Source organism: Myxine glutinosa, chromosome 8, assembly GCF_964187855.1.
Source record: "Myxine glutinosa chromosome 8, kmMyxGlut1.1, whole genome shotgun sequence".
NCBI lineage: Eukaryota > Metazoa > Chordata > Myxini > Myxiniformes > Myxinidae > Myxine > Myxine glutinosa.
This window is the reverse complement of record NC_136268.1, coordinates 60,917,567-60,939,207: the sequence shown is the minus strand read 5'-3', so window position 1 is coordinate 60,939,207 and position 21,641 is coordinate 60,917,567. Positions and strand designations below refer to the sequence as shown.

Genomic DNA, 21,641 nt, shown 5'->3' with positions numbered 1-21,641 from the left:
GTAACTTATCATGAGGAAACGATGTGCCAAGTTTGAAATCATTAGCATTAAGAGTTTAGAAAAAAAGTCCGGAAAACTGTTCTTTGCGTGACGGACGGACAGACGGACAGACGGAGGGACGGAGTGCACACTTATAGTCCCCTCCGGTGTACACCGGTAGGGGACTAATAAGGGATTTGGGGGAAAATGAACGCCAGGATAAAGGACGCACAGGGTGGATAAGGTGGAGGCAGCTGCAAACTCTCACGATGGAAAAACTGGGAATTTGGAAAAAGGTGGACTTGGGTTGGGTTAATAGGGGTAGAGAAAATCATGGTTTTGGATGGGAGATGATCTGAAAGAGGTATCCCCATATTCAAAATAATAGAGGGATACAGAAATGAAAGTGCACATCCAGTTTTGACTTAAGGAAGAAAAACAGGTGTGGGTACAACCCCAGAGGACTGTAAACTGGAGGGAGGGAAGAAAGGGTGGGTGGAGTAATGTCAGAGGTAAAACACTAAACAATTGTGAGTCTACCAACCTGCCTATGATGGATGAAACACAAACCTTGGGACTGAGCCTCCTGCCAGGGGATACCACTTTGGTAAAAAGCTTTGGCCTCAACAGCTTACAGGACATCAAGATGGAAAGCATCTATAGCAGCTCATCGTGCAATGTCATCCTAAATGGTACATGGGATAAAGGCCTTGTATGAAGAGCACCGTGGATGTGAACTCTGCACGGCTCAGAATGGGCTTGGCTCTGTCCAAGGTGTCGGTTAGCCTCTGGGACCAGTTTGGAGATATAGTTTACCCAAGACAGGTTGTGACATTGAGGCCGAAGAGCTCCAGGCCGGGATTGCAACTCTTCGACGGATTGGCCAGATAATTAAATTGGGGATGTGAGTGAGGGGTGGGGGCGGATGTGGGGGGATAAGGGGGAGGGTTTGACCTTCATTGAAGACGTGTTCCGGCTGGCTGACCAATGACGATATTTGCCAGTGCAGAATACCATATCTCCACCTGGATTTAGCTGCCAACTTGGACATGTGCTCTATCCATTGGAGGTCATGCGTGAGGGTGTAAACCAAGAGTTTAATGGACAGGACTTCTTCCAGAGGTTGACTACAGAACTAAGTAGAATTGCTCGAGGATCTATGTCGAGAGACATTGTGAGGATGTTGGGAGTTACCTTGATTTACAATTACGTTCCAAACACTAGACCAATTTTTGATCTTTTTCAAGTCTGCTGTTAGGCATGCAGTCACTCTCTCAATGGAATTGGGAGTGTTTAAATGATAGCTTCCCAAACACAAGCAATGACATTCAATGGAAGTAATACTTCATTATAATAATAATGACAACCAAGTGATAAATTAACTAACAGTGAGTGAAATTACTTATCATTTCTCACCTCCTTGAACGTCTCTCATTGGTCCCTCTCTCCAAGGTGTGGGATTTTAACCTCAAGTTCTTGGCAAGCTATGTTCACTTTTCTGATCCCCCAAATGCTCTTCAATAACTGAAATTCAACAGAAGTGGCATAGTTGCAAAACTATTCCTGGCCATTTCTAATGCTTGATACGCCCATGATTATGGAACTCACTGCAAGTCACAACAAAAACCTAACTTTTGCTCTTTAAACAATGCCTGTACAGATAGCCATGTCGTGAACGCTTCTTCTTCCACACCGATATGCATTGCGTATATTGTAGTCTTGAAATAACTTGGCGAGTCACTAATGCGACTCTTGATTTCTTTTCTTTTTTAACCAACATTAGTTTAACTGTATTGGATGTTGAACATTTTTTTTTTCTTTTTTGGTATACAAGAACTAACATCTATCTATAATTCCAGCAATCTCGGTGTGTCTGTGTGTCTGTGTGTCTGTGTGTCTGTGTGTCTGTGTGTCTGTGTGTCTGTGTGTCTGTGACCGCTGTTTCTCGACAACCACGGGTCCGATATACTTGAAACTTGCCAGGTATATTGCTGGGGACCCGAGGATGTGCCTTTTCAAGGTTTGAAATTAATCGGACAAGTACTTACCGAGCTATGTCCAAAAAACGCTTCAACCAATCAGAGAGCAGCGAGCTATCACGTGTGCCGAACGTGGCGATCAGACTCTGCCTCGGACGGCACATTTGACAGCGTATTCATTTATTTCACGTTGGAAAACTATGTTGCCGTTAAACTATGTTTTAAAACGAATTCAAACTGCGATTAAATTAAAACGATTCATCCTAACTGCGATTTGCGAACTTCCGGACAGTGAAGACTTCACTTCCGGCAGCCAATCACAGAACGCTTTGTTGCGTAGGCGTGGCCGATGTCAGAGCGAGCGTGTGCGCCATTACGTGCCTTTTCAAGGTTTCATATTAATCGGAGGAGTAGTTACCGCGCTATGGCGATTTCTTTACCAAACTCCGCAAGCCGTTCGCTTTGGACCAAACCATTGCATGTAAATAGAGGGGGGGGATTGTCACCGGACTCGCAAGCCGTTCGCTTTGGACCAAACCATTGCATGTAAATAGAGGGGGGGGGGGGATTGTCACCGGACTCGCAAGCCGTTCGCTTTGGACCAAACCATTGCATGTAAATAGAGGGGGGGGGATTGTCACCGTACTCGCAAGCCGTTCGCTTTGGACCAAACCATTTCATGTAAATAGAGGGGGGGGATTGTCACCGTACTCGCAAGCCGTTCGCTTTGGACCAAACCATTTCATGTAAATAGAGGGGGGGGGGGATATAATTTTAGATATATATATAGTACGGGCATTGGCAAGGAACGGGCACCCACGTACGGGCAATGCCCTAGTTTATCACAAAAAACAAATGGACACATAAAAAAAAAACATAAAGGGAGTGGGAGACAAGATGGGGAGAGAGAGGGAAGCACACAAGTACAACAGGAGAGCACAGGAATATCAGGAGATCTGTGGGAGGGAGAGGGCTTGGGGGAAGGAGGCATGGGAAGGGGGGGTGGGAGAGATATAAAACACAAGGACACCAAGGACTTCCAGGAAAGAAGTCGGTATTTCAAAAAAGTGGATCTGGAGTGAAATTAGCGGGGGTAAAAAAGATCAAGGTTTTGGATGGGGGAAGATAAGAGATGGTGGTGAACAGCTGTTTTAAAGACCTGGAGGGAGGAGTGGGATTGAAGAGAGTGAGGGAGTTTGTTCCAGAGTCGGGAGAAAAGAGGAATGAAAGAGTGAAGTTCAGCAGAGACTCTTGATTTTGGCAGTTTCACCATAAGAGGGTTGCTGGCAGATCTTGTGCGACCTGTAGGAATATTTGGGGGACAGAGCACAGACAGAGCTGGGGGAGCTAGGCCGGAGAGGAGTCAGTATAAGACAGAAATTCCACCAACCTGCCTGCGGTGAGTGAGTGAAAGGCCCTCAGAGTTAGCTGCTTAAAGGAAAAATCACCCTGCAAGAAAAAAAAATCACCCTGCAAAAAAACAAAAATCACCCTGCAAAAAAACCAAAAAAATCACCCTGCAAAAAAAAAAGAAGTCAACCTGCAAAAAAAAAAATCACCCTGCAAAAAAACAAAAATCACCCTGCAAAAAAAACAAACAAAATCACCCTGCAAAAAAAACAAACAAAATCACCCTGCAAAAAAAAAAGAAGTCAACCTGCAAAAAAAAAGTCACCCTGCAAAAAAAAAAAAGTCACCCTGCAAAAAAAAAAAAAATCACCCTGCAGAAAAAAAAATCACCTTGCAAAAAAAAAAATCACCCTGCAAAAAAAAAAAAGTCACCCTGCAAAAAAAAAAAAAATCACCCTGCAGAAAAAAAATCACCCTGCAGAAAAAAAATCACCCTGCAAAAAGAAAAAAAATCACCCTGCAGAAAAAAAAATCACCCTGCAAAAAGAAAAAAAATCACCCTGCAGAAAAAAAAATCACCCTGCAGAAAAAAAAATCACCCTGCAAAAAAAAAAATTCACCTTGCAAAAAAAAATCACCCTGCAAAAAAAAAAATCACCCTGCAAAAAAAAAAATCACCCTGCAAAAAAAAAAATCACCCTGCAGAAAAAAAAATCACCCTGCAAAAAGAAAAAAAATCACCCTGCAGAAAAAAAAATCACCCTGCAGAAAAAAAAATCACCCTGCAAAAAAAAAAATTCACCTTGCAAAAAAAAATCACCCTGCAAAAAAAAAAATCACCCTGCAAAAAAAAAAATCACCCTGCAGAAAAAAAAATCACCCTGCAAAAAAAAAAAAAAAATCACCCTGCCTCTAGGTCTAGAGCTAGACCATCCAATCACCAGAACACTCAATCATTTTCAAATTCCTGCCCCAATCAGCTCCAGTTTAACGTCGGGCCTGGCCAATCGGTTCGTGAAAGACATGGACCAATCTATCTCCTGTGGAAGACTCTGCAAGAAGATGGGATTAATTGGGGCCATTTTAAGTCGGAGTAGATTTCTGTTTTGAGGTTGACATATTTGAGAGTTACATGAACAGGAACACCCTCAGAATGAACAGGAATAATGGATATGCCCTCGGGAGATAACAGAGACTCAAACATGACAAATTGCTTTGAATGCCATCTGTGCATTCCCTCAGTTGATTGCCCAGCCTTATAATCATGGCTAATTAAACGGGAGAAGGACCAATAATAATGTTGGCTGTGTTCATTCTGACGTTCCAGGCACGTTCTCCATATTTTGGTCTGTTATCCCGAAACGTAAAATCTGAAAGCTGGAACATCTGCAGAGCTCGAATGAACAGATCAGAAAAGTGCAACCACGGTGTGTGACGTAGTTGCTATTTATAGAAGTGCCACCATTCACCCTCCCTCCCCTCAACATCCCATCCTCCTCTTGAGCTATAAATATCCAACTTTCTGCCCAAGATCAAGCTCTATTACTTTCCAAGAGCATCGAATATGTCATTTAAAAAGTCAGGCTCATTTATATTATGGGATAATCTTTGCATTTGGAAAACGAATGTTGCATTAGTAAGCAAAAGGTGGTTCTGCTCCGAGCATTATATTGCGGAGGTAGTAAATACAAAAATTCTACATTATCTCAATTTAATGCGTTAATTGAATTTTTTTTTTTTTTACAAAACAGTGATTTCTTTTCTTTTTTTTTAAACAACGTTACAACACAATTGATGTTGCATATGCGTTTGAATTTCAGGATGCTGCCATACAGATCAATATACTCGTGAGGGTAAAACATGGATTATATTACACAATCAGAATGTGCTGCCATCGTGACCCCAAGGAGTATTGTCATGGAGTCAAAGGGAAGTTTTTAATTAATCTGGCAACTCTGGCATTCAAAAAAGTTAATAGCTCCACTCCACAGAGCTATTATAATTAAAACGAGGAGAAAACTATTTTTTTAAAGTGCCATACTCTTTACAGGAAGCCTCGGGTTGACTTAACGGTTAATGTGGATGGCTTGAGATCTTAAGGTTTTGAGTTTGAGCCCCTGTCTCTCCCCGTTGAATTAACACCAGGTGGGTTGACTCAGCCTGTCATCCTTCTGAAGTCGGAAAAATGAGTACTGGGGGCAATAAGCCATTCGAGTATCCTGTGTCGGAGTGGCGACCCTTCCAGGATTGGACTCCTTAGCCAATGAAACCTCCTTGGCAGCTCCATGCACCTCACGGCGTGAAAAAGACGGGTTATACTCTGCAGAGCGTTGGTGCAACCAAAGCAGTTTCTTGGCTATGTGATTCGCCATTGCCTTCCCAGTGTTGTTTGTCCGTGCTCTATGTATCTAAACGTATAAAACACAATGTCAGTTTGTGTGTTTGTACAGATGTCTGTCCCCCTTCATAAGCGTAGGTTTTAAAGGCCGATCGTTTAGCACAAATGTGTGTTCACTACGGTCTATTTTTTGAGGCTAAAACAACCTGAAAAACATTTTCCATAAAAAAAGTAATTATGTCTCTTCTGTTGGAATTGTAGACGGTGGCTTGCAAACCGAGCATCGAGGGAGGTGTACAGAAGCGTTTAAAACAAAACAAAACAATAAATCCAAGGTGCACGGAGGTGGAATTCGCTGCATAGGGAGGTGCAATGCGCGCAGAGTAAAACGAGTGTTCATTTATGTCCGTAGGATGTCTAATAAATAAAGAAGATGATATACAAACCCACCTGACACTAGGCCGAGGCTTCAGACGTTGGCACGCTCACAAGGCTGCACCGTCGAATAAACTGTTCCAACCTGTCATTTTTGACGGGCTTTTTACTAGTTTCTAAATAGTGCTCTTAAGTGCTGAGCACCAAGTAAGGTAGCAGCACATACGTGTTTTTAAATCTTTGGTATGACATGGATGGGGATTGAACTAATGACCTTGTTATGTTTAGAATTCACGTGCTTCGAATTGATGCTTGGATATGGCAGTGACGTCATCGGAAATGGCCGGAACGGCAGTGACGGTTGCTGGATGGGTTTGTTGGAGTGGGAGCAGCTCAGAGAGACACATAGTCTGAGGCGTAAAGGCCAATCTATGACGACTTGTTAAAGCTGTTAATAAGCAGTTGCCATTTACAAGCAGTAGGTCTTGAGTCATTACTGCACATATCATTTGGTGACGAGGATGGCTGATTTTTCGTTACCTCCACCTGCACCATCCCTGCTCGTCCCAGGCGAGGCCACGGTCCCATATGGTGCCGATGGTATCAGCCGTTCGAAACGGACTTACGAGGATTCGAATTACAACACATGGCGGCAGCACGTTAAGTGAGGCATTCCTTTACACTGCTTGGGTACAGAAGGTTTTGCACTGCCAGCAGATTTTCTCGACTTTCAACCAACAAATGAGATCCAATGACCATCAAATGCACCTTCCAAGCAGCTGTTGATGCTCTGCATGCACATTTTGGTTCCTGGTAGTCTTTTCCTCAATCGCTTTCAGTATATTCAGCGATCTCAGCGTTAGTATTTATATATATATATATATATATATATGTGACGAGGCTAAAATATATGTGACATATAAATATATATGTGACGAGTTTTAATTATATATATACAGTGCATTCAGAAAGTATTCAGACCCCTTCACTTTTTTCACATTTTGTTATGTTGCAGCCTTATGCTGAAATCGTTTAAATTCATTTTTCCCTCATCAATCTACACTCAATACCCCATAATGACAAAGAGAAAACAGGATTTTAGAAAGTTTTGCAAATTTATTAAAAAGAAAAAACTGAAATATCACATTGACATAAGTATTCAGACCCTTGAAATTTAGCTCATGTACCTCGCATTTCTCTTGATCATCTTTGAGATGTTTCTACACCTTGATTGGAGTCCACCTGTGGTAAATTCAATTGATTGGACATGATTTGGAAAGGCACACACCTGTCTATATAAGGTCTCACAGCTGACAATGCATATCAGAGCAAAAACCAAGCCATGAGGTCGAAGGAACTGCCTGCAGAGCTCAGAGACAGGATTGTGTCGAGGCACAGATCTGGGGAAGCCGACAAAAACATTTCTGCTGCATTGAAGGTTCCCAAGAGCACAGTGGCCTCCATAATTCTTAAATGGTAGAAGTTTGGAACAACCAGGACTCTTCCTAGAGCTGGCCGCCCGGCCACTCTGAGCAATCGGGGGAGAAGGGCCTTGGTAAGAGAGGTGACCAAGAACCCGATGGTCACTGGCTGAGCTCCAGAGATCCGGTGTGGAGATGGGAGAAACTTCCAGAAGGACAACCATCACTGCAACACTCCACCGATCTGGGGTTCATGGCAGAGTGGCCAGACGGAAGCCAAACAGTTCAATCTTGGTTTCATCAGACAACAGAATCTTGTTTCTCACAGTCTGAGAGTCCTTTAGGTGCTTTTTGCAAACTCCAAGCGGGCTTTCATGTGTCTTTCACTGAGGAGAGGCTTCCGTCTGAACGAATCATCACTAACGAACTAACAATAGTTAGTTGTTAGAGTGAACGCTCATCCACTAACAATGTAACCAACCTATCACAGATGGTTTTAAGTGCAGTTCCTATACAACCATCAGGAGCAGTCATTTCTCTGGTAGCTTTTGCATTCGTGGGTACCTTCAGGAAGCTGTGATATGCACTGTATATATATATAGACTGTATATATGTATATATATATAATTGTTAATCCCTCCTTCCCGCATTCCCCTTTACCGCATAGGGCCACATGTGATGATCTTGATATGATGGCAATTTTATTTTATCTTAAAAAATTTTGCTTTAATATATTTACAGTTTTAATTAAATTTACAATTTTATTGTTTACAACTTTAACTTTTAATTAAATGTAATAATTGTTCCTGATTTTCTAAACACCTGAGTTATAATCCAGCATTGCTTACAGGATTATTTTGAGCCGTTAATATGCGGTTGATTTTTGAATTTGGTCAATAACGTCTCCGTTCACGAGAGCGGTGTGATACGGTTTCATTGGCTGTCCAGCTTTGCCCACCCCACTTTGCATATACCCCGCCCACTTTGCTTATAAGGGGATGTTGAGATGATTTTATCACTCTTGAGGAAGATTAACGGAGGCGTGTGGCTTCACATGTTGTTAATCGAAACGTTGAGTCATTGTTTGTTCAATTAAAGGTTGGAGATTTTACCATGGAGTCATTTGGATTTACTCCCAACCGCAAATCTTTGCTGATATATATATATATATATATATATATATATATATATATATATATATATATATATATATATATTTTTTTTTTTTAAATATATATATATATATATATATATATATATAATTATATATATATATATATATATATATATATATATACTGTATATATATATATATATATATATATATATATATATATATATATATATATATATATATATATATATATATATATATATATATATATACAGACTTGGCATTTAATATGGAAAAAAAAATTTGTGGGGGTGAACTTACTTTTCAAGATGACTTAGAACCAAAAGTTCATTGGAATCATGTTGAAATTATTCTAGATTTTGTTAATGTGACCTTTAAAAGAAACAAAAACCACATTTGACATTTCGAAGCAAATAAATTGATCCTTGAAAGTGATGTAAACTAATATCGAACTCGATATCACTTGATATCACAGTCGAACATCACTTGAAAGTGATGTTCGACTGATATCGAACGAACCAGGAAACAATATCTCTCCGTTCTCAAGACCGAACTCTCTTATCTGTCTCCCTCTTCCAAATCCTGGTGGCGTCTGGTCAAATCCGTTTCTGGTGTTTGTTCCCTCTCCATCCCCTCCCTTACCTCAAACTGCTACACAGCTGACTCCGCACGTGAAAAAGCTGAATGCCTCAACTCTGTGTTTGCCTCTAAATCTTGTGTCCCAAACCCATCCCTCTCTGCACCCACCATACCCAGTCGTACCCAGCTGCTCCTGGACTCCGTGTCCTTTCCTCCTGACAAGGTGGAAAAGTTTCTGTCAACCCTCGATTCTGATTCTGCAACTGGACCCGACGGCATCAGCCCACGGGTCCTAAAATCCTGCTCTGCTGCTCTATCTCACCCTCTCTCTGTTCTCTTCACCCTCTCTTTTGCTCAAGGTCAACTGCCATCTGCTTGGAAATCAGCCAACATCACCGCTTTGCACAAAAAAGGTGCAAAAACAGATCCTAGCAATTACAGACCAATCAGCCTTCTCCCAATTATCAGCAAAGTCATGGAATCCATCATTGCTTCAGATATGAAATCTTTCCTCTTCTCTAATGGCTTGATCTCTGAGCATCAATTTGGTTTCAGACCAGGTCACTCTACTCTGGACATGCTGCTTCTGCTGTCTCAACAATGGATGGAGGTCCTCAATGCCAAACAGGAAATTAGAGCTGTCCCCCTCGACATATCACGTGCCTTCGATACGGTCTGGCACCCCACTCTGCTCACCAAACTCTCCTCCTTTGGTATCCATGGAAATCTCCACGCATGGCTGGCTGACTTCCTCTCTAGTCGTCGTCAACGTGTGGCCCTGAATGGGGTTCTCTCATCTCCTCTTCCTGTTCAGGCTGGAGTTCCCCAAGGCAGTGTTCTGGGCCCTGTGCTTTTTCTGGTCTTCATCAATGATCTCTCTGACTCTCTTGAAAATCCTCTCTATCTCTTTGCTGATGACTCCACTCTCTGCCGCTCCATTCCTCTTCCCTCAGATCGGCAGTCTGCAGCCTCCTCACTCTCTGAAGACTTGGACAAACTCACAGACTGGTCAAACAAGTGGAACATGTCTTTCAATCCTGACAAATCTCACACTCTTACTATGTCTCTCCGAAAAGATTGACTGGACAACCCTCCCATCTACTTTCTCAACAATCCTCTCCAAGAAGTTCTGTCGCTCAAGCTTTTGGGTCTCACTATCTGCCATGATCTTTCTTGGGAAAACCACATTTCCAAGCTGGCCTCTAAAGCCAGTCGCCGACTGGGCATCCTCCGTCGTGCGAAGTCCTTCCTCGGCACACCTGAGCTCCTCACCACATACAAGGCTTTCATCCGCAGCTCAATGGAATACTGTTCTCCCCTATGGGCCGGTGCTCCTGCCTCACACCTAGCTCGGCTTCACGCTGTTGAAACCAAAGCTTTCAGAATTATTGGAATCTCCCGCGATGAAGCTATCTCTGAGGGCCTTTCACTCAATCACCGCAGGCAGGTAGGTGGTCTTTCTGTCTTCTACCGACTCCTCTCCGGCCTTGCACCCCCAGCTCTCTCTGTGCTCTGTCCCCCAAATATTCCTACAGGTCGCACAAGATCTGCCAGCAACCCTTTGATGGTTAAACTGCCGAAATCTCGGCTCTCTGCTCACCTTCACTCTTTCATTCCTCTTTTCTCCTGCCTCTGGAACAAACTCCCTCACTCCCTTCAATCCCACTCCTCCCTCCAGGTCTTTAAAACAGCTGTTCACCACCATCTCTTATCTTCCCCCATCCAAAACCTTGATCTTTTCTACCCCCGCTAATTCACCCCAGATCCACCTTGTTTGAAATTCCAACTTCTTTCCTGGAAGTCCTGGCCATGTCCATATGTTTTATACCTTTCCCTCCCCCCCCCCCCCCTTCCCATGCCCCCTCCCCCAAAGCCCTCACCCTCTCTCAGATCTCTCGATGTCTCCATGTCTCTCGGTCCCTGCTCTCAAATGTTGTGTTTGTGTCCTTCCCCCTCTCTCCCCATCTTGTCTACCGCTCCCGATGTATATGTTTTTGTGTCGGTTTATCTTTCTGTGTGATTAATGTTCGCTCTTTCACGAGCCTCGATCTTGTATTCAAAAAAAAAAAAACTCAATTCACGGACAGTACTGTGTTAAACTTCTGTGCATTTTCCAGAAGTATCTCTTTATTTTGCACATTAGCCAAAAAAAATTTAAACAAAAGTTAAATTACGACTGGGATTACGGACAGTAAAATTACAGTTCAGTACTTCGTGTAACCCACACGAGCATTCAGGAGAGCACGTACATGTTGAGGCATGCTGTTCACGAGATTTGCCAAGGTTTGGACAGGAATCGCTTGCCATGAGGTTACAATAGCTTGCTGCAATTCACGCACAGAGGCAGGCTGCTGGCCCAAGTTGTCGATTTGATGCGTTAATTCTGCCCACAAGTTCTCTATCGGATTCATATCCGGGGACATGGCAGGCCACTTCATATGCTCTACACCACGGTCAGCAAGAAAGTGTTGGTTCACGCGAGCAGGATGAGGCCGTGCATTGTCATCTTGGAAGACAAAGTTTCCTCGAAAGGCTGCACAAACAAATGGAAGCAATGTTTCTTCCAGAATGGCCCTGTACTTGAACTGGTTCAGGTTTCCATTCAGAACAACCAGGTCAGTTTTGCCCCCTGCATGAAAAGCAGCCCAAACGGTCACCCACCACCTCCAGCTTGGACTCTTGGCACTATACAATCTTCGTTGTGGGCTTCATGCACTTGTCTGCGCACTCGGACGCGGCCATCTTGACGATAGACCAGAAATCTAGACTCGTCACTGAAGATCACGTGATTCCAGTGTCCTGGCTGCCATTGACGGTGCTCTCTGGCCCACTGCAATCGGCGCTGGCGGTGTTGTGTGGTCAGACGTGGCTTTCTCAGGGGACGCCTGGCACGATAGCCTGCTTGAACCAGTCGTTGGTCGACTAGCCTTCTGGATACAGGCACATTTGTCAGTTGCTGCCACTCAGCCCTAAGCCGATTAGCTGACTTGGTATGGCCATTGCAGACTAACCGGTGCAGCTGGCGATCATCCCTCCTTGTGGTTCTGCGGGGACGTCCTGGCCTTGGTATTGGAGTAGGGACACCCCTTTGAGCATTTCGTTTCAGGATCTTTGACACCTGACCTTGAGTGATGCCATACTGCCAAGCAATAGCACGCTGTTTCATGTCGGAATTTCGTAAAGCCACCACTAAATGACAAACAGCATTGTCGAGTTGACGGACCATCTCCAGGGGAAGCGGCAATAACTTTTGTCGACGTGCAGCAGTTGTTTTCCACTAATACAGAACGCAACAACCCTTATATACCCGATTGTGAAGCCAATCGTCAAATATACCTGTCCGTACATTTTGTCACGCCACCTGTGATATAATCCTGTTATTGACTTCTTGCTGCGACAGACAATCAGTGACATGGTTCTTTTAACAAAGAAATCACCGAAGCGTAAAAGAAACTCACCAGATTGATATACCGAGTTCAGAAATTAAACCGGGTCAAGAAAAAAAAAAATCCATATTAAATGCCAAGTCTGTATATATATATATATATATATATATATATATATATATATATATATATATATATATATATATATATATATATATATATATATATGTATAGCCAGGTGGCAATGCAAGACAAATAGAGTGTCTGGCAAAGCCCTGGAGGTTACTTGTGCTAAACATATGATGATATGGTACGATATTGACAGTGAAGTACACAGCGGCACGTGTATTGTACAACGTATGAGAAATGTGCTCCTTCGCTTATCGCCCGAGCACAAGTGTGTTTTCATTTGGCTGACAAGGACTTGCTTGGTTTGATTCATAAGGCTCTAGGCTCTTTCGGTGGCCACATGGGTGCTTTCACACGGATGCAAACCCAATCTCATTGGTCGTCCTTGTGGAAACATAATGGCTGCCATTACAACTTTATAGATGCAGAATGACGATGCATTCCTTGTCACGGTGAAAGAACAAGCAGTAATGTTTTTAATACAATATGCGTTTTGTGCGCCTGGGAAGGTTATTACATGATATTTACATATTTCACCAGCAATCACGTTTTGTAGTACTGAGGTGGATTTGATGCGACACTAACCACTACATTTATGCGTTTTTAGGTCATTTTTCATACTATATGTTCACAATATGCTGAATTATTTAGATCGCCTTTACCGAGAGTTCACTGTTCAAGTTCGATCCCAAACTCCGGAATTTCGGGATTTAAAAGGTCTGCATATTGCCTTGGATTTTTGCACCTGTGATTGTCGAGTGCGTGACCTTTTAGGTGTCCTTAAAATTGTGCCCTGATTTAGAAAAGGAACTCGGAACATGAATCATTGCGACCGACCCGACTGGGTCAAATAGCATGTTGTGCAATATTTAATATGACTATCATGAACAGCTCATTAAACTAGCCGTGTGAGACGAGTTCTATTTTTACCTCCGCCACCGAAGGTGGATGGAGGTTATGTTTTCACCTGCCTGTCTGTTTGTTTGTCTGTCTGTGAACAAGATAACTCAAAAAGTTGTGTGCAGATTCGGATGAAATTTGGCAGAGAGGTAGTGTATGTGACGAGAACGAAATGATTAGATTTTGGTGAAGATCCGGATTCGGATCCGGCTAGTAGAACTTTTTAAGTGATTCTTCACTATTGGGAGATAGAGCCAAAAACTATATATAGCAGGATATCTCAAAAAGTTGTGGACGGATTTGGACGAAACCTGGTAGAGGTTGTGTGCGAGACAAGGACTAATCGATTCGATTTTGTTGAAGATCTGAATATGCATTCGGATACGAGATATCTTAATTTGGCAAAGGATTACATATTGACATTTAGGAGATGACGCACCTTTGGTGTGTTGTCGAAGCCTTTTTACAAACTAGGTCATGTTGACATATTATGGTTTGATATGATCTTTAACCTATTTTTTTCCAATTGATTGATTATGCAAACCTTGATTATGTGGCCGCTTGTCTAATGCAGACACCTATCTTATGTGGCCACAATAATCTTTATTCAGGTTCATTTCTACGACAAATATTTTGTGGTGTTCAATAACCTCGATTACATGGCCACTCAGCAATACTGTTTTCATTGGCCAACATTTTGCAATATTTGTTTTTATGCACATCTATCTATAATTCCACTAATCTCTGTGTGTATGTTTGTTTGTATGTTTGTATGTTTGTATGTCTGTGACCGCTGTTTCTCGACAACTACCGGTCCGATATACTTTAAACTTGCCAGGTATATTGCTGGGGACCCGAGGATGTGCCTTTTCAAGGTTTGAAATTAATCGGACAAGTAGTTACCGAGCTATGTCCAAAAACGATTCAACCAATCAGAGAGCAGCGAGCTATCACGTGTGCCGAACGTGGCGAACAGACTCTGCCTCGGACGGCACATTTGAGAGCGTATTCATTTATTTCACGTTGGCAAACTATGTTGGCGTTAAACTATGTTTTAAAACTAATTAAAACTACTTTGCGATTCATCGTAACTGCGATTCGTAACTGCCGTTCGCTTTGGCTTTGCGAATGGACCAAACCATTTCATGTAAATAGAGGGGGGGGGGTTGTCACCGTACTCGCAAGCCGTTCGCTTTGGACCAAACCATTTCATGTAAATAGAGGGGGGGGGATATAATTTTAGATATAGATATAGTATGGGCATGCCCTAGTTTTCTCAATTCTGATTAACAATTAAAAAAAAAAAAATCAGTTGTCATACCCTTCCTCCCGTCCACGATACAATGAATCTTGTGGTGAGGCAGTTGATCAGAAACAATTTGCCTTCCCCTCCTGGAAGGCAAATCCAACTGAAGACAATCTCAGTTCCTTTCACAAAGCTCGGAACAAATGTATGTCCACCCTCAGGAGAGCCAGGAACTATATCTTTCGACTCTCAATACTGAACTCTCAAACATGTCTCCCTCTTCCAAATCCTGGTGGCATCTTGTCAAATCTGTTCTGGTGTTTGTTCCCCTTCCATCCCCTCCCTTACCTCAAATGGCTACACTGCTGACAAAGCCCATGAAAAAGCCGAATGCCTAAACTCTGTGTTTGCCTCCAAATCTTGTGTCCCAAACCCATCTCTGTCTGTACCCACCTTACCCAGTCAAACCCAGCTGCTCCTGGACTCTCAACCCTCAGAACGGCAGGCAGCAGCCTCTTCAGTCTCTGCAGACCTGGATAAAAAAAAAACTGGTCAAACAAGTGGTACATTTCTTTCAATCCTGACAAATCTCACACTCCCACTATGTCTCTCCGAAAAGACCGTCTGGAAAACCCTCCCATCTACCTTCCCAAGAATCCTCTCGAAGAAGTTCTGTCACTCAAGCTTTTGGGTCTCAATATCTGCCATGATCTTTCCTGGGAAAACCACATTTCCAAGCTGGCCTCCGACTGGGCATCCTCCGTCGTGCGAAGTCCTTCCTTGGCACACCTGAGCTCCTCACCACATACAAGGCTTTCATCCGCAGCTCAATGGAATACTGCTCTCCTCTCTGGGCTGGTGCTCCTGCCTTACACCTAGCTCGGCTTCACGCGGTTGAAACCAAAGCATTCAGAATCATTGGAATCTCCCGCGATGAAGCTGATTCTGAGGGCCTTTCACTCTCTCACCACAGGCAGGTTGGTGGTCTTTCTGTTTTCTACAGACTCCTCTCTGGCTTAGCTCCCTCAGCTCTGTCTGTGCTCTGTCCCTCAAATATTCCTTCAGGATGCACAAGATCTGCCAGCAACCCTCTTCTGGTGAAACTGCCAAAATCAAGACTCTCTGCTCACCTTCACTCTTTCATTCCTCTTTTCTCCCACCTTTGGAACAAACTCACACACTCTATTCAATCCCACTCCTCCCTTCAGGTCTTTAAAACAGCTGCTAACCACCATCTCTTGTCTTCCCCCATCCAAAACCTTGATCTCTTCTACCCCCATTAATACATCCCAAATTCACCTCTTTCAATCTCCGACTCCATTTATACCGTCCCCCCGTCCTCTCCCCCCTCCTCCCGTTTATATTACCGCCACTTCTGTCTTTCTATATATCTGAATCTTTTTCTGTCTATGCATCCAATCTTTGGCTGCAGTTGTGGTTTGGTGATGAGTACACTGGAATGGCATCTTAATAGGCTTGTAAATACACCTGAACGCAGTGGTATTATTAAGGATTTGGATTATAAGCTTCAGGAAGTTGTTTGTTTCTGGAACTTAGGGAAGTCTACTTCATTTCCACATTTATTGGTTTCTCCCATGATGATGATCGAGCTCCCTTGGCTCTCTCTCTCCCTGTCTTCTGACCATCCCATAATTACTCCAAGATGCATATGTTCCTCTCGTAAACACATCCTGGAAAAAATCCCACAATACAGACTTACTGCACATCTTTACTCTTTTGTTCCTCAATTCTCCAGCTCTGGAGCTGCTTTCCTAGTGTTTTCAACCATGCAGTGCACCTCTCTCTACCATTAACTTTGATATGAAAATGAAAAGAAACAAGAGCAATAGTCTGGGTGGGGATGGTGTAGCCAGGCTTGTTTGATACTTTAGTTCCGTGGTCCTCAACCTGGGGGCCATGGTGTATTTCTCGGGGGGCCATGGGGTAATTTGAACCATACTAAAATTTAAAAAATGTAAAAAAAAATTGTTTTGACTTTGATATTGTTTTTGTTTTTTTCCTATTGCAGATTTGACGTTATGGCTTCAAGGAGTAAAAAAAAAAAAAGTATCTTGACGAATGCATAAAGCTTGGATTCACGTCCATTACCGTGTCTGGCCAAGAGAAACCACAATGTGTGCTGTGTTACAAGGTTTTGAGTACTGAATCCATGAGGCCATCCAAGTTGAAGTTGCACCTCGAGACGAATCACGCACAACATGCAAAGCAGGATCCCAAATTTTTTAAGCAACATGAAAGAAATTTAAAGCGACAGAAGTTGGATGAGGGAGGAGCTTTTCAACAACAAAATGTAGCAACTGTCCAGGCTTCTTATGAAATTTCTCTTGAAATTGCAAAGAAGAAAAAACCCCACTCGATTGGGGAGACACTCATCAAGCCTTGTACCCTCCTCATTGTCAAATGGGTTCTCAGCAAGGCAGAGGCTCGCAAAGTTGAACAGGTGTCTTTATCGAATAACACAGTGAAGCGTCGTATCCATGACATGTCGGAAGATGTGAAACAACAGATCATCAATGAGATTAAGGCGGCGCCGTTCGGCTTGTTTTCTTCTTTTCAACTACTGGCATTCGTTCGCTATGTCAAGGGAGATGATATCAAGGAAGAATTCTTGTTCTGCGGTGCCCTGGAGACAACGACAAAAGCTAACGACGTCATGGAAAAAATGAAGTTGTTCTTCAATGCGGGACTAATTCAGTGGGAGAATGTATGCGGTGTCTGTACTGACGTTGCTCCTGCCATGCTTGGTTCCAAATCTGGATTCCAAGCAAAAGTGAAGATGCTGGCACCACAAGCGAAAGGAGCCGACTGTATGATTCATCGCTCCACCCTTGCTTGTAAGACTCTCCCTCTCTCATTGAAGAAAGTTCTTGAAGTCGTAATCAAGATTGTTAACTACATCAAGGCAGGGGCTCTCAACACCCGAATGTTCAAGGAGCTGTGCAAAGACATGAACGCGGAACATGAAACATTGCTATACTATACTGCTGTATGCTGGCTTTCGAAAGAGAATGGTTTGAACCGCATCTTTGAACTTCGAAGTCAAACATTTCTTAAATCTTCAAGGGAAACATGACCTCTGCAGCATTACGACGAAGAATTGTCCAACGAACGACTTGCTTATCTTGCTGACATTTTCGAGCAGCAGAACCAGCTGAACCTCAAGCTCCAAGGAATAGCGACTAATATTATTCTTTTCCACAATCATCTCAGAAGATTAGTTGCCAAGCTCCAAAACTGGCACAGGAAAGTGAACACAGGAAACATTGCTATGTTCGAAAAAATGTCTGAATTGCAAGACAGCATGGGAAAACAGCTTGATCCCATACTGAAAAATGACATTCTTGAGCATCTGCAGTCACTGGAGCTAGAATTTCATAAGTATTTTCCTGATTAAGACGACAATGAGGCAAAACTTGTGAGGAATTATTTTTCCGTCAACCTTTGCATGGAGATCATGCCGGAGGCAATGCAAGATGAATTCCTGGATCGCCGAAATGATTCATTTGCCAAAGACACATTCGAAGAGAAGAGCTTGACGGAGTTTTGGGTGGGAATGGGTCACTACCCTAATATCAGCCAGATAGCTATCCATGTACTTCTGCCATTCTTGTCTACCTATCTCTGCGAAGCGGGGTTTTCCACGCTGTTGAATATCAAATCGAAACAGCGTAATCGGCTCCACGTGGAAGATGACCTCCACTGTGCCCTGACTGTGACTCAACCACGGATACTCCAATTGGTAGCAGAAATGCAATTTCAGCCATCCCACTGAGTTTTTAATTTGCTTTTACGGCGCATGCACCGCATCCCTAGTTTTGATTACCTGAGTTGTTGTCGAATTTAGTTTCTTTTTGTGAGATTATAACACACTGCGTTAAATACAGACACAACAGAGGTTTTTAGTTTTCACATATTCTTGACTTGGACCTTTTCATACTGTTTTCTTGTCCGACAGTTCTATTTTATGCTGTCCATAGTGTTGCTACTGATAATATTAAAATCTCATATCAAACATGCATCATTCTAGTGACGTTGCTTTGTTTGCTTCTTCCAAAAACGATGTAGTTGGGAGCCAGTAAGGAACAGAAAAAAAACTATGGAACTAAATGTTCATGTTGGCTACTTGGAATTCCTCATTTTCTGTGTAATAATTTACCAATTCTCATACAAACAAAATAACTAATTAAAGGAAAAAAACACCTCTCAGAATGCACCACAGAGCATCTAGAAATCAAAAAATTTCTGGGGGACATGCCATCAGACCCCCCCAGCCTACTTACACGTGCTCCGCTGCTTGACCCTCACGAAAGGGAGGGGGGTGCTGGGGATGTGCTCTGGGAGCCAAGGGGGCCATAACACAAAAAAGGTTGGGAACCCCTGCTTTAGTTGAAGAGGATAGTATGACCTGGGTGGGGATGTTAAGTATTAAATAATGTTAAGTATTAATTTTTTTTGGACTTCAGGAATGACGGGTAAAAAAACGGCGAATGGCAAACGATGAACCAAAAAATTCCACATTCCTGATCCACCTTCAGTCGAACATCAGACATTGACAGCATGTTTGTGAATGACTTGAACGAAAACGTGCCCAATCTGAATGTTGCTATATCCAGTCAATGGCGAAACTGCAAATGGTTAATCCGTGAATGTCACGGATGGAAACCTGTACGTCATTTCCTCATTCTGTTTTAAAATCAATATCTCTATATTTTCATTACAAACAGCATCATTCATCATTTCAATCACAAATTAATACTATGGTATTGATATATCAAAATACAATGTTAAATCATGATTGTATTGAGATGTTATCAAACCAGTGAACCATTATCATCTGGTCACTTCCGGATTTGAGAACAAGGTCCATGTCGATGGCATTTCAAAATTATTGTATATTGAGGAATTTCTGAAACCTCCTACCTGCCTTACGACACCTGCTGGGACCCCAAAACATTTATTTCCTTTTAGTAAAATATTCAACTGTAATGGTCACTCAATGTGTCCCTCTGTCATGTGACCAGATCCTCAGCTTTGATTGGTGTGCGTTTGGGGGACATACGGACAGACAAACGCTGTTCTAGACGGCATTGTCCTCCAGGCTCCGCCATAAAACTGCCACAAACCCCGTACTTGCTCACCCTCCCAAAGTCAAACGTTCACATGACTTGATTGCCCACCTGCATTCATTCTCCCCTTATCCTCTCGACTGTGGCACCATTGCCTCCCGTATGTGCATTTTCTCATCCTCCTCACTTCAGTCTTTTAAAAGTGCTGCCCCTACGCACGCTCATATTATTTCCCATTCTGTTCTTCTCTGAGGCATTATTACTCGGTTTCGTGTCATTCCTTTTTGCATATGTCCATCCTGATAGACCATTTGGTAGCTTACAAACCTGCTGTCCTTGTCGTTAAGCTTCTCCATGAGCCTAGACCCTTATATAAATAAACTCAGCGGGATCATGAACTATTTTTATGGTGGGAAAAATCTGCCTTCCCTGCTGGGTCTGGTCTACTCGTGATGCTTGTCCAATCATTATGGCTAACTCTTATTTCATTCCCTTTTTGTAGGTCGTTATTCCAAATTCTCCTGCACATACAACCTTTTAAAAATCTTCACTTTCAAGCAGCGTTTGTATTCCAACAGAGACAAAATGACTAATGTTTCCACTCTTATGACTTCCATTAATTGGAACGGCACTCAGTAGGGTGTATATCTCTGACAGGCTGAACAGTATACGTTTTGTATCACATTGATAGGCTGGATCTGGATCCGGACCTGAACCAAAATTGAATCGGCTTGTTCTTGTTACCTAACCAACTCATTCACCAAGTTTTGTCATAAGTCTTTCACAACTTTTTGAAATATCCTGCTATATATCGTTTTTGGCCCTATCACTCAATGGTGAAGGATCACTTTGAAAAAGTAAAAAAATTCTCATATCTTGATCCATATCCGGATCTTCAGTAAAATCGAATCAATCCGTCCTTGCCACATTCCCAACCTGTCCACAAAGTTTCGTCTGAATCTGTCCATAACTTTTTGAGATATCCTGCTCAGACATTCAGGAAAACAGACAAACAAGAAAGATGTAGAGCACGAAACTTGCAAAATTCACCCCCTTCCCCCCAACAAAAAGAGTTGCCATGGATACATCAAATTATCCATTGCATTAAGACTAAAATTGACGATCTTAATCAAAGCTTGGTTCAATCGGATGAAAGTTGACAACTTTTCAGATGAAAATTAATGATTTTAGAAGTTTGACCTTGAGATGACCTTTGAGATTTTGACCTTAAAAATAGTTGGTTTCCCAATTATGTGAGCCACTATGGAAATGCTGTTTAATTTGCAAGTCAATCAGATGAAAATTGACGATTTTTCCAATGAAAATTGATGATTTTAAAAGTTTGACCTTGAGTTGACCTTTGACCTTTTGACTTTAAAAATAGTTGGTTTCCCAATTCACTGAAGCACTATGCAATTGCTGTTAAATTTTCAAGTCCATCGGATGAAAATGACGATATTATAAATTTGACCTCAAAATCAATAGGCTCAGGTACTCAGTTTTGAGTACCTTTACAACTTGGTGAAGTTTCAGAATGATTGGTTTAGAATTGTGACCTGTAGGCGATTGACAGACACAGACAGACAGAATAATGCACAAGACCAGCCAATATACTATATACCAACCACTACAACCAAAAGTCTTTGATTTTGCAAGTAACAAACAAGAAAAAGAGCAATCAAAGATTGCAAACCCTCGCCAGGATGTATTTTCAGTAGTTTTTAAGGCTTTTGTGTT

The 21,641-nt window shown here is 42.4% G+C and overlaps 1 protein-coding gene across 1 annotated transcript in view; it reads left to right on the top strand.

Moving 5' to 3' along the window:
• The first annotated feature begins 532 nt into the window (after positions 1-532).
• Positions 533-21,641, top strand: part of LOC137415270 (neural cell adhesion molecule 1) — an 84,528-nt gene continuing 63,419 nt past the window's right edge. Inside the window, exon 1 of the mRNA XM_078783957.1 lies at positions 533-671. Coding sequence (XP_078640083.1) covers positions 533-671 — 139 coding nt within the window. The remainder of the gene's footprint in view (positions 672-21,641) is intronic.